This window comes from Podarcis vaucheri (assembly GCF_965113315.1).
Source record: "Podarcis vaucheri genome assembly, chromosome: 2".
In the NCBI taxonomy this organism is placed as follows: domain Eukaryota; kingdom Metazoa; phylum Chordata; class Lepidosauria; order Squamata; family Lacertidae; genus Podarcis; species Podarcis vaucheri.
Genome location: NC_138760.1, coordinates 49351311 through 49365447, shown reverse-complemented (window position 1 = coordinate 49365447; position 14137 = coordinate 49351311). Strand labels below are relative to the sequence as shown.

General features: G+C 39.1%; 1 protein-coding gene across 7 annotated transcripts in view; it reads left to right on the top strand.

Annotated features, from left to right (window-relative positions):
- Positions 1-14137, top strand: part of GABRB2 (gamma-aminobutyric acid type A receptor subunit beta2) — a 116485-nt gene that overhangs the window by 87021 nt on the left and 15327 nt on the right. For 5 of the 7 annotated variants that reach the window (XM_082214729.1, XM_082214731.1, XM_082214727.1 and 2 more), the window contains exons 7-10: positions 3122-3259; positions 4897-5049; positions 7674-7918; positions 13597-13707. In XM_082214729.1, the coding sequence (XP_082070855.1) occupies positions 3122-3259; positions 4897-5049; positions 7674-7918; positions 13597-13707 (647 nt within the window). The remainder of the gene's footprint in view (positions 1-3121; positions 3260-4896; positions 5050-7673; positions 7919-13596; positions 13708-14137) is intronic. The other 2 variants (XM_082214732.1, XM_082214733.1) reach the window with 1 other exon arrangement.

Sequence of the window (14137 nt, the reverse complement as noted above, 5' to 3'; positions counted from 1 at the left end):
CAGAGGGCGCTTAGGTGCGATCTCATCGATGGCTGCCAGGAGCTGGGCATTCCAGCCCTCAACAAGCTCAGTCAATGAGTCGCCAGGGGGAGCAAGGTCCCGCAAGGCTTGGCGGAATCTCTCGGGGTCCATCAGCCTCTGCGGGCGAGCCCAAATTGGCTCGCCACCTAAGCAGGGTGGGGGTGGAAAGTCCTCCAGTTCATTATCGATAAGAGAGAACTGATGCCTTGATAAAACTACTGTGGTTGTGTGCATGTGTTTATGTATGACCTAATAAAAGAAGTTGGACATTGAATTTCCAACTCAATCTTCAGTCAAACATTTCCTCAGATTGAAACCATTTTCACCGATATCAGTGAAGCTAGATTCTGTATAAATGTATTTAGGATTATATTTGTATTTGATGCATTTTTTCTGTATGTCCTTCTATAACTTGCAGGACCTGTGCCCATGCTTTCTCCCCCTGCAAACCCCCCTGTTCCCACTTGCACCTCTGCCACTGCCCTCCTCCCCACCTTAGGCCAGAAGTGGGGCACTGTTTTGGTTCTGCGGGCTGGATCCTTATCAGGATCTGCCTTGCAGTTCAAATTCAACAACTGACATCATGGTTTGAACTCTTGAAGTTGGAATTTCAATGCACCCTCTTTTCACCTTCCTTTTAGCAGCATGTTGACGCCTGTGGTGTGTTTTGAAGCCACCGCCCCCAGTCCTTCTTCCTTCTTCTTGTGCTCTGCCTCACACATCACCTCTGCCTCCTCAACGGGTCACCTTTCTTCCTCTGCCCTCACTACCTCCTCCACCCCAGGCTTAGACTTGCCCCGTCTTCCAGTCTTTACTGTCATGTTCTCGTAATTGTCATTCTACTGTAGTGTGCCATCTGTGGTCAGCCACGTAGATTGCACCATGATAACAAGGTTACACAAATATATATTAGAGATATAGTCAAAAAGCTCTGCAGGATGCAAACAAAAATTGTTTGGAGATTTTAAACAGGAAACATAAAGAAATATTATACATGTGGTCTGTGCTCACCTTTGTTGGAAACAGAATGAAAGGATGATGTCACTAATCAGTGCTTCCAGCTGCCTTTGAGAAGCAATCATATGGTTAACTCAGTAGGAAACAGCATGTTGGTGTCCGCTTTTTCCAGCGAAAGCAAAGAGTGAATGCTGCAGGCAACAAGGAACAATAGTGGAAATAAAGTTCAAGGACATCATCATGTTTGCCCCTGATTTAAGCTCCATTTTTCATGCTACCAAAATAACTTCTTCTTTTTTAAAAAAATGAAAAATGTTTCCAGAGATGCTAATAGCTGCATAAGAGCATGAAAACATAAATTTTTGAAGTATGAAATATTTCTCAGGCTTCGGTATAGAATTAAGTCTGTGATAGCAATGAGGAAAGTAAAAGCAATTAAGGCTGCAGTTCTCTACCCGTTCACCAGAGATTAAGTTTACTGGATTCAGTGGGGTTTACCTCTGAGCAGACATGGATAGGATTGTGCTGTAAATGGCTCAGAAGTGCCTGTAAATAGTTATTAGCACTGTATCCAAAGTTATCTGTGTGCGAGATTCCACTCACACAAGAATTCACCTTCATTTCCTCCCCCTGCCCTCCTCTACCCTGCATCTCCCCACACACTTTCAAACTCTATGGGGGGTGGGGTTGGTGGACCCATCAGGGCAGATTTTGGGAGTGCAGTGGGGGAAAGAAAGGGGGGCTCTGTTTCTAGTCTGTTTTATTTGCTTGCTTACTACGAATCACAAGAGTCTATTTCTAGGAAATCAATATGTCTTTGATTATTTCCCAAAGTATATTCATTGGATTGCGGTGGAACTTAAACTGCACTTGAGCATAACTAATTTAAATTCTTCATTTTTAGCTAAATAGCATCCCTAAATAGCTAAATAGACCCCTGTTGGGTCTGCAGGCTACAGAACTCATGAATCAGATAAGAGGAATCGGAGTCAGATCTGTATATCTAAAACTGGAGGATCATGTTGATACTCCTCTGCCGAGCCTTTGATTTTTCTCTCAATTGCCGCTTGTCATTTCCTGCATCAGTCCCACAGTTTCTTTGCTGGTGTCATCAACAAGCTGCACAAGTGACATTCCTTTTCCATTCAGGCACTTTGCCTGCAGGGGGATGCAGTCCAGTAATGGTGAGAGGCAGTTTAGCATGATCGTTGAGCTGGTGCGGTGTTCCTGGTCGCCACACACCCAGCAGTCATGAGCTCTGACTCAGAAAAGTCTGTTTAGCACATGCTGTAAGTACTGGAAAGGCAGACTTGAAGAAGCAAGTGCAGCCTCGGAGGAATGGGAAGAAATATCTCATTTGCAGCCCAACAGCCCTGCCGTAAATCTTCCTCACTTTCCATGATTACTCCCTGACATTCTTTCTAAGCACATTGAAAGAAATGTGATACTTGTTTGAAAAAAGGAGTTTTAACTTTTAAGAGTGTTTTTTTTTTAAAAAAAGTAGATGATTATTAGATATGTATATAATAATCAAAGCTCTAAACAGCTGCTATGGTTGTACAAACTGGCTATAAGAGGATTAAATTAGCGCAAAATAGAACTGCAGATTTCATTTTTGTTAAATCTGTCTTTCACCTGGTACTTCTAGATTCCTCTGTCAAAAATCTGAATCTGTCAGCTACTAGCTAGGCTCATCAGTTTAGGCTATAAACTAGTAGTTGTTTCTCTTATTTATTTGTCTCAGGATTTTTAACCCATTTTCCCACTCCTTCATAAGTTTTTAAAACAACAAAACAATATATCAAGTGAAAACAACAAAAGTGTGAGGTGGAATGGGGTGAGGGTAGACAGTCTTCTAGCTGCTCTCAAGGTACCATAACAAAAAAAGTCCCTTTCTCTATTCTTACCAAGCTGTTTCTGATTCCTGTTCCTAAGTGGCTTCTGTTTCACTTGTCCCAGATTAAATCAAGGCCAGCTGAAATGTACAAAGTATGCATAGCAGAAGTGCTCAGTGTATTTGAACTTTGTAAATATTTATCTCGAATAAGAATAAACTGAAGTAAAATGACTGGATTATTCTTGCAGCAGATGTGCTACTGCAAGTGTTCCATGTCCTAAAGCTTTCCTCCTTTTTTATTTACAGATGGCTACACAACAGATGATATTGAATTTTACTGGCGTGGGGGTGATAATGCAGTTACAGGAGTGCGAAAGATTGAACTGCCGCAGTTCTCCATTGTGGACTATGAACTTATCACCAAGAAAGTTGCTTTCTCGACAGGTTTGTGAAGGGGTGCCACAAAGGAAATGCATCTATCTGCTCGCTGAAAAGTTTCTCATCAGTTGTTTTGGATAGTGCATAATGACTAACTGCATGGATCGTATAAAGAATAAACAAATGAGCGCTGAATAGGCAAACCAGTACAATTTATTCTTCATTAAAATAACTGTGCCGTGTCAGGTGCACTAAAACGGCTGTCCTATGCATGCTTGCCTAGAAGTTAGTCCCATTGAACACAGTACATAAACAAACATATATAGGACTGTGGTGTACATATAATAAATACTTTTGTATTCAGCCAATGTGGGTTGTTGTTGTTTTAAAAGGGTATCAACCTTAATCAACCTGAACGAATAAACTATTTTCTATTTTCTGCAGCCACTCTCAAAGCTGATAAAAAAGCAAGCTACTTTTCCCATACACTTTCATTATTAAAATATATGGATGCCCTTTTCTTATGCCTGATGGCACCATATGGAATCATAATTTGATACTAAACCCCCCCCCCTTTTTCAGGGCCAGCCTGCCCATGAGGCGGACTGAGGCAGCTGCCTTGGATGGTGGAATCCCATGGGGTGGTGCCCTTGCCACCACCACTATGGAAGTGAGGAGAAGCAGTCACAGCTTCCAGCAAGATCTCATGCAACTCTCGTGAGATCTTGCTGGAAGCTGTTGTGCAAGCCCGATAAGCGAGGCTTCGGTGGGGCAGTACATTCCTCAGATAGTGAAACAGGGTGTGCAACTCCTGCTTCTGCTACACAGACTTCCAATCCTAGTTCAGTGGGGCTGTTTTTTGGGGGGGTTAACTAACAAGCAACCCTCAAGAGAACAGGATGTAACTGTCCGGACTGCTAATCGAGTCTGATTGCAAATACCACTTTTGCATTTCATGGATTTGGGCAGAACAGTTGTCCCAGTTTGATTTTTCTTGGGAGCAGAGATCAGTGGTTTGAAAGTATAAGGATCAGAATTTTGCTCATCACACAGGAGGTTTGTGTGGGAGGCCTAAACAAACCTCGGAGCCTAAACAGTTTTAAATATTGCTCTGTTTCTGGTGTTTTTACTTCTCATCCCCTTTCATTTCCCTTTTCCCAGCCCGGTCTATTCCGCTGTTCGCTTATTTGGTTACACAGGGGCTATTTTGAGTTTTTACATGTTCTGGCATCACCTGCCAGGAAGATAATGATGAAGGAGCAAAATCATGCCATAAATACCCAACATGACAACTTGTTAGGTTTGATTGATATGACAGCTAGTACAGTATGAATACAACTCTGCTTACCTGAATTTTGTGGCTATGAGTATATGAACCAGTTTCTGAGCCTAGCACTTCAGGTGATTTCAAAGTGACCATAGCAAGGTAGAGAAAGTCAAAATGCAGTATTGGATGCTGAGCTTCTGCAAAGCTTAATGGTTTCGGTGTATACACACCTGTTAGCAAAGGAGCAGTGAACCTTTGACATCTTTGTTTAGGCACAGATTAAAGAAACTGGCATTTTGTTTGTTTAATAATAAATTTTATTTTTGCCTTACGGGTGTTGAATTACAATAAAAGTCTGCGGGTTATAAACGTTAACAATGTGTTTGCAGGGCTACAGAACTGAAACTTGACCTTCTAAACATAAATTCTGTTCTAGGTTCCTATCCAAGGCTGTCGCTCAGTTTCAAACTCAAGAGAAATATTGGCTACTTCATACTTCAGACCTATATGCCTTCCATTCTGATCACTATTCTCTCTTGGGTTTCATTCTGGATCAATTATGATGCTTCAGCTGCCAGAGTGGCTTTAGGTAAGCACTTTTTGCTCAGCATATATAGAGTGCTATCCTGTTGTGCCAGCCACCCATAACAGAAGCTCCATTCCTAACATAACAGCCAAATCCAATGGGTGACTTAGAATGGTGGAATTGTTGCACAGCTTAACTCTATCATTTACATTTTGTGCTGTTACGCTACTTCCACTTGTGATATCCATCACCTGTGCTGCAGCAGCTCTTCTTGCACTAATGTTACTTTGGCTCTTGCCCATTGAATGTGCTTCCTGTACTAATTTTGGAGGCTGGTCAGGTTTACATATATTTAAGCACTGGAAAGCTTTCTTTTGAACCAGTTTGGATGAAATATTTAGAGATAATTTTAAAGTGAGTAAATCAAAGTAAATACAAGTGCTTCAGCTCAGCCAGATTGTGTGATGTTTTGTGCTGTGTTCAGCATTGTTGTGTGCTACTACCTATTAAATTTACATTTAAGATTCAGAATTTGAGTCATCATAGCCCAGCTAAAACAATTTCTTCTCTGAATTAGCTTAAAATCATTGCAATTTATTGCAATCCACTGTTTACTTAATGGAGCAAACCTATATGAGGTGGGAAGTGAGGAGAAATAAAATTAGAAGAACCTATCCCCTGCCAATTCATGTGGAAAGAGTGGGGCACAGGTTTTTCCACCCCTTTCTAATTTGGTTGGAGGAGCACTAGCTGCAGACATCTCCATTGTCTCACAGAGAGGCTTATAAATCTAGATCTTACCCTGAGAGATCAGACCTCTCTTTTCAGGGAGATCCAAAAGACCATATGGCTTAGGTCACCTTTTCAGGGACCATAGAGTTTTGCAACCTTAGCTACTTTTCTTGCATTATATTTAATCTAAAAATTACAAAATATTCTTACCTTGCTGTTAATTCCTCAGACTCTGGGGAGGGTTCAAAGCTGGACAGAAATCATATTTTGCATGCAGAAGACCCCAAGTTCAGTCTCTAGGTTCTTGTTTCACAGGGCTGGGAAAGATCCTGCCTGAACTCTGGAAAGCCTCTATGCCCATCATTATAGAGAAGTACCGAGCTAATGAACCAATGGTGTCACTTTGTATCTTTTACTACACTCCTATCTCAACATGTAGTATTGTCTTCTTAGGTAAAATTTGGGTAAGGTTGAAATGGGATCCTACTTTGCAGGAGTATGGCTTCTTCTCTTAATGAGCATTTCAAATCCCACAAGTAAAATAGTTTACCGGGCTGAATCCTGATAATACCTGTTACCATGGACTTATTTACACCGTAGTATTGCCTCTGGCTACATTGGGGTAAAAACTCCAGGCAATGCAGACAAGGAATTCCACTGCCTTCAGTCACATGCCCTTGTTGACTTGTCTTAACATTTGCCAAGGCTGTCCAGAGCTGAGTGCAACTGCACCCAACCCCAGGTCTGGGCTTGAAGAGTAGCAAATAGGTTCTACATCTCCGACCATACAGCAGTAAAAGGCATTGCTTCTAGGATTTGTATCAGGCTTCACCAGTCACACGACTTGATGTCGCAGAGTCCTTTTGTGCCTAAAGAAAACTCTGAAGCCTGAGAACATGCACAGTCTACAGTTCAGCTTAGGTCCCAAACCTAGACCCCACAATTCCTAGTTCAAACCCTCTTGTCCCTGACAGAAAAATTGACAAGTCACTTTGCTTTTATGTGGGTCTGTGAAGGATGACTCTAGATTGTGTCCCAAGGCAGAATAGGAACAGCTCATAAGACACTGGTTTTGTCATGGTTTGTTTACTTTCTTTCAACTTGTGATTCATTCACCCAACAGTTATACACAAATCAGAGATTGAAAGAGTTTTTGTGTTGCCATTCCTACAAAACTAATAATGCAAACAATTCTTTTTAACCTCCTGGCGCAGCAAATCAATAAATGAGCAGCTACAACAAATGTTGCTTTGTTTTTAATATTTTGTTGGAAGCTGCCCAGAGTGGCGGGAGAAACCCAGCCAGATGGGCGGGGTATAAATCTAGTAGTAGTAATAGTAGTAGTAGTATTTATTATTATTATTATTATTATTATTTTGCTTCTACAAACTAATAAAGCTGGTCTTTTAAAATTAGTTTACATTAGCAAGCCTTTTGAGTTTGCTGAACCTTGCATTCCAGCTAAGGATCCAACTCTAATGCAAATTTAAACTTAAGCCTCTTCAAGTTTCCATAGCTCTTAAGAAGAAACATTACCTAAAGGAAGGTTGAATGCATTCTCTACTGTTCCCTCGATTCAAGCTAATGTATATTGCACAAGGTTTTCAAGCAAGATTTTTCTGAGAATTCAAACCAGAAGGCAACATGTACAAAAAATATTAAGTAAAACCAGCACACTGAAGAAAAAGGTGCACTTTATAACCTGTGCAATATACAAGTGGAAAGATTTCCATGGTGTTGACTTTGAGAATTCGTAGCATTTAATGGTTTTTTTTGTTCATTACTGTAATAAGCATCACTACCCAAAAACCAAAAAGAAGCTAGTATGGAAAATATTTCTTCTAGTGCTACTCTAGAGTGAACTCCAGCTCCCCCTAATATTTTTATCTATATATCTATATCTATCTATATCGATACACGCACACTATTTTGAATATTTTGATGCTTCCCCCCAGGAATCACCACGGTGCTGACAATGACAACCATCAACACTCATCTCAGAGAAACTCTGCCCAAAATCCCCTACGTGAAAGCCATTGACATGTATCTGATGGGATGCTTTGTCTTCGTGTTCATGGCCCTACTGGAGTATGCATTAGTCAACTACATCTTCTTTGGCAGGGGACCACAACGCCAGAAGAAAGCAGCCGAAAAAGCTGCCAGTGCTAACAATGAGAAATTACGAATGGATGTCAATAAGGTAAGTTCCAATGGAACATGATTAGCCTCTTACAGTTACAGCATTAGACAATTCATTTTCTTCCAAACAGAGCTTTTTTTTACATTTGGTTCTTCCGCTGCACAAGTCCAGTAGGAATTTTATGGGCTGTCTTGGCTTTCACTATACAGCCTTTCCAGATGATTTTAAAAAAAACTAAGCAAAGCAAAACAAAACAAAACAAAACAAAACACCTTATAGTCTTATTAAATAAGCTTGAACTAACCCCAAGCCAATGTTCATAATATGATACTTCTAATAATAGATGAAGATGTAGCATTGTGGAAGCGATAAGATAGTTCATATGCCATGGAAAAAATAAATTTGTGTGTCTGCGCTCTGGACATAAACACACAGACTGAAAAAGTGCTTTTATAGAAGAGTATTTGATCTAGAGGAGGCCTTTGCTCACAGAAGGGGCAGTTTTTGCCTCCTACCTTTACAGTTGCCCATGACACTTTCCAAACTGCTCTAGAACCCCCACGCCACTGAGCATATTTTCTAGGGGCTGAAGAAGAGAAAGGAAATCAGCAAAAATAGACTTCTCCACATCCATTAGTGGATCTTTACAAAAGATTTTATATCCACCCAAAAGAAAGAAATAGTGCATGGCTGTGATGGCTTTTTTTAAAATAATCAAAGCAATGCGAAAGTTTCATGAGATGGTGGGGGCATTAATGTATAGACAACTTTGTTAGTATTAGTTTTTTTCTATTTTCAAATTTTGATGTGCTTGTGTCCCATCCTCACCCCCAGCAAATATTTATTTGCTGCTGTTGTTTTGTAAAGTGGGCGGTTGACAGTAAAATACAATAGCAATAAACATTCAATAAATGCCACAATAAATTGGCATTTTAATAGTAAAACAGTCTAATAAGATGCACAGCACTACTAAAAGCATTAAACACATCAAAAGTGTCACAAGCTTATAAGAATTGGTGTTGCAAATTCTTTATAGAAAGTGTCGCTGATCATTCTTCTAAACAGACCCCCCCCCCCATGGTTTTACATAGCATGAATTCTCTAGCTTGTTAAAAGTCTAACACAAGAGTGTAGCAGCTGAAGAAAATAACTTTTTCCCATTTAACATGGTGCTGTGCAGTGGTAAAAAATGCAATATTCCTACATTGGAAGAAGATCCATAGATGCCTGGATCCTGAGCAACCAATTGTCACAGCTGTACACTTATTTATTATGCAAAAAACAACAACCCCAAAATCATCTGGAAAGCCCTTGAATGCCTTGGGCTTTAGATACACTGTCACTTAGTGGCATTTTCCTCTTTCTGAAGCTTGATTTACAAGATGGATTGTATTCACTATAGGCTTTGCTGTCATCTGTCAGACAGAAGGTTTGAAGACTTTAAAAAATTCATGAGTTTTCCAGCTGTTCCTCAGAGGAACAATCCAAAATGATGGCTAAACTACGACGTGCTTGAAAGCTGTGTGATACTCTGTAACAGAACCAAAAGGGGGTATAAACTTGACAGAGAATACAGAATTAATATAAGTATACTTACATTTTTATAATGCCAGCAAAAGCATCATTTCAGCAACTATGACATGGATTTATTTGTAAAATTGCATAGATGTAAAACTTGAAATATTTCATAGGAAATCATGTATTTATGTTTGTTTTTTTAAAAAATCCAAATACCATGTCGTATTTTCTCCAATGTGTGAAAACTGAGGGAGAAAGAGTTAATAACTGTTGGATTCACACGGTTCTGGGCTAGACGCTTTGGTATGTTTCTGGGGTTTTTTTTCCCCTTTTATGCAAATACTTCCCCTCATGTAGTGGAATGTCCCCTCCCTCTTCTCTGCCTGTGCATGCTTCCAAATCTGTTTTGGGATTTCCCTCAACTCTCCCAAACAGATTGGGAAGGGGGAGCACAGGGAGAGGAGAAGAAGAAGGGAGAGGTCTGTTGTGCAAGCAGAAATTATTGTGAATGGGGGTACTTTGTTGGATACAACCCTTCATTTCCCTGTTCCCTACCTGCAGCTTGTTACAGTAATGGTACTATGGTAATTTTGCTTGACTTCTAGTTGCAAATAAACAGAGGTAAACTGCATAAAAACAGGAAGCAACCATCACAGTAGCCTTATCTTTTCATAGTGGTGCTCAAAAACAGTTTATATAACACATATACACACAAAACTGTATTGGCATGTACATGTCTATTTTTTAAATCTTTTTTTCAACATTTCAAATAATAAAACATGCCAAAAATGCCTGAAGGGGGGGGGGTGCTTACAAAGAAAACCAATGAATAAAAGGTGGGCTAAGAATTACGTTTGGGCGCATGCAGGTTGAAAAAGAAAAGAAAATATGTTGTTCCTCACTTGAAGTTTTTTGAAAGTTAAATAATATAATAAAATGAATAGAAATCATTAAGAGTGCAGCTGTTGACTATGTGATAATTTGTAATATGGACTGTGGTAGAAGTAAATAAGAATATGAAATGCAGTAGTATTAGATCATAAAGAAGCATCAAGAATAGATTGTGGGAAACCTCTTAAACAAAATTGTATTAATTTGGAATTAATTTGTGTAATTGGGTTAAAATTGGAAAATCAATAAAAACGATTGGCAAAAAATGATTAATTTTTGGATATTAAATATTTGCTGCCAAAATTATAATTTCAAGTTTTATTTGGGGAAATGTGGAAGCCATTCACTCATAGAGCCATTTCAAATATTACATTTTCATGCAAAGGTTTGCTCTATACAAAGGTTTTCTCAGTGATACTCTATATGTATCAGCTTTCCAAAGAAGAGGGAAGGGAACTCCATTTCCATACATGGTTCCTTTCTCTGTGTCTAGACTGTCTCCTTTTAGACTGTGGCTGATGGATATTCCTTACTTGCTTATTTAATATATTTCTACCTTTTGTAAATTAGACTTGGGGTGAATGATAGTACAACAAGATATCCAATGAAGATAGAAGCATAAATAAATAATAACAGAAGATAATGTATAAAAAGAGAATAGAGCTGTCAAGGTTCAAGAACACAGAGCAGACCACACAAAATAAAACATGGACAGTGTGAAATGAGCATATGTAGGGCAGCAGTTCCACAATTTGAGTGCTGTGACAGAGAAGGCCATCTCTTCATTGGCCTCTTGCATGGGCACTCAGAGGAGGGATTTCTAGGGAAGATCTGAACCAATTGTTTAGTTACTGTTGTAGAAGGTGGAACTTTGAAATATACAGGTATCAGGCTTAGGGCTGTAATGACCAAGACCAGTATTTTGAATTGAGCCTGTAAACAAACTGGGAGACACTGAGGATCTTTTAACATCAGTGCCTATTTGTCACTGCTTCCAGAAGCCCATGGAAGTCAGTGTGAAGTTTCAGGTGCCAAAGGAAAATGGTTTCAGAACTTTATCTCCAGAGATGAACCAACATTTTAGATACAACCAAGTGTTCCTCCAGTGTATCATAGGGCATGACAAAACTGTTGTGATTTTTTAAATCAAAGCATCAGTTTTTGTGGTGCTATCAGTTGTCTGATGCTTCATAAAAGGTAACTTGCAACATTTCTTATTTTCTAAGAGGTCACAATTCTTACTCTTCAGAAAACCCTTCTTGGAAGCAACAGCAGCATGGCTTCATTTATTCTTTCAGCAACCTTTGTGTGTAGCTTGGTGCAAGTATAAATTTCCCTAAATCCTGACGGGCCCACCTGATCTGTCTTCTCCATCTGGCCTGAATTCCCCCAACCCTTCTCTTTTCAGTACTGTAAACGGCACTCTAGTGAATAGGGCTTAAGTCAATGTGTGAGGAGGGAACAATGTCCACAAGCATACTAGTTCTGCCTGTTCATCCTCCTCATCGTCATCCTCTAAATGTTCCTCAATGGCTGTCCGCATCAGGGAGACCTGTATCTGTGGAGGTTCCTTCATGTTTTGGAACCCTCTTTTTGTTGGTTTTTAAAATGTTCAAAAGCCTCCATGAGTACAGGAGACTTCGCCACTGCCATCACAAATAAGGCAACAGCCATGAGGATGGGGCTGCAGCTAGAATGCCTGATTTATGGTTTCAAATCTCAGTTTCAAGTGTAACCATGGTTGGAATGGAAGCTATAGACAAAGGAAAAGGAAGAGGAAATCAAATAGGAGAGGAAAAGAACTGTGCATGCCAAAGGGGTGTTTCTCGAGCTCTTAAAAATTATAAAGAAGGGTATCAGTATCAGGTTTTATTGATTACTTTATTGTTAATGTTTCTAATTCGCCTTCCATACCAATGAATCCCAGGGTGCTGTATAATAATAACACCAAGAAAATTCCAGAAGTAAATTATAACCCATTAAACTGATAAAATCTAAAAGACAACGGCTAAAAAAGCAGACCAAATGCACAGGCAGACAAGAAGCCCTTAACCTGACACAGAATAAATTGCAAAAACAGTCAAGTTTTGGCCTAATACCATTCCAGATAAGCCTATCTGAATTGATGCTGTGGATCCTCTCAACAGTGTCTCCCAAAATATTTTTGTTATTTAATTTTTATAACCACAGTCACTCCCTAACATTCCAGCTCCGTACAAAAAACAGAAAGCAATCTACTCAACATAATGATTGCCAGCACAGAAGCAAAATCTAATAGAATGTGTCCTGCTGCTCCTGTCCTAGTAATTGACAACCCTCAGACATGCTTCTATTGTCCTGAATGCAGCTGCTTGATGTTTACCCAAGTGCCATTGTCAGGTTTTTAGCATTCCAGGGTGGGGTTTAGGACTCAAAGGTTTGCCCATGAATCAAATATACTGTGAAATCTGTTTGTTCTGTTTCACATTCACATTCTGTTCTTACCAAGTATCTCCTTTTTGGGTATCCATGCTATAAGTATGTGAACTTTGTGTGTATATATTTGACTCTGCATCTCAATTCTTCCTTTAATTCAGTTTTGCTAGCAAAAGAAACATAAGGGTTTGCCCATATGGTGATTTCACAGCCATTTACCAAGAAAACATGCATTCATAGATCAATTATATTATATTTTACACATTAAATCTTGATCCAAAGCTGCTTCAGCTCCATTGAAGCCCCTCTTCCATTGATTTTTCATGAATTCCCTTTCTATTATGTTCTAAATGTGTAATTTGTTCAGTGCTGACACCGCACATTCAGCCTGGGAAGATAGTGTCAAGACTACCATAATGCTTGTTTTGTCAGATCAATTGGTTTTAATGGCTTTAATTGCACTTACACCTCTACTTCTGACTGAATCTCCTGCAGTTGACTGTCATGTTGTTCCTTATTCTCTTTACTTTCATCAAGCTCTCTATCCACTTAGCTCTTATAATTTACCTCCATGTGAGATCGTTTCCTCTTCTGCCATTCCATGTGATAATGTCTTTGGCTTTTTAAGAGATATATGATGTATTTGAGTCCAAAAAGCTCAAATCATTTTGGATATTTGACACAGGCATGACTAGCAAAGCCAACTATTGTTTTCTTCTGTGAAGCTCCGGTGTGTTCTGTTATCTTCTGTCTCACATTTAATTTAGAATATGGTCTGTAAATCTATCATCCAATTTCAAAGAAGTATTTAGAGTTATTTTACAACTACTATGTTAGTTCTAGCTCTGCTCACCATTCCCTAATTAGTAGAAGCCAAAAGACTTATTTAGCATATTCTCTACTTTGTCTTCCAGATCTTTTATAAAGATATAAAACAAAATGGGACCGAATTGCGATCCCTGGATCCCACTGGAAATCTCTCCCCATCTAGATGGACTGCCAGTTACGATTACTCTCTTAATACGGTTAGATAGCCAGTTTTTGATCCATTTGATTGTACTAATTGTCCAAGACATCTTATGTTGGCTTTCTAACCATAAGATATTGTATAGTGCTGTATGAAATGCTTTACTAAAACCCAGATAAAATATCCGCTGTTTTCTCATCATCCATTACATTGTAAGTCACTTTGAATTCTTTTAGTAGAAAAGCAACAAAAGAATTTTTATATAAATAATCTATGTTGCAATGACAATTTATGAATTAATTTGGTAGGTTTAGCTTTAAGCCATGTTGATCTAGCCCTTTGTGAATATAGCACATACTCCATTTGTTTTATTATTATGGAGTTGACTGCTAAGGTTCTAGTATGGAGTCACGATTTTAACTTATTCCTCATTTTAGTGGGAACTATGGCTCCTTCTAGATTATTTTAGTCTTCCTTAGTTTTTCACA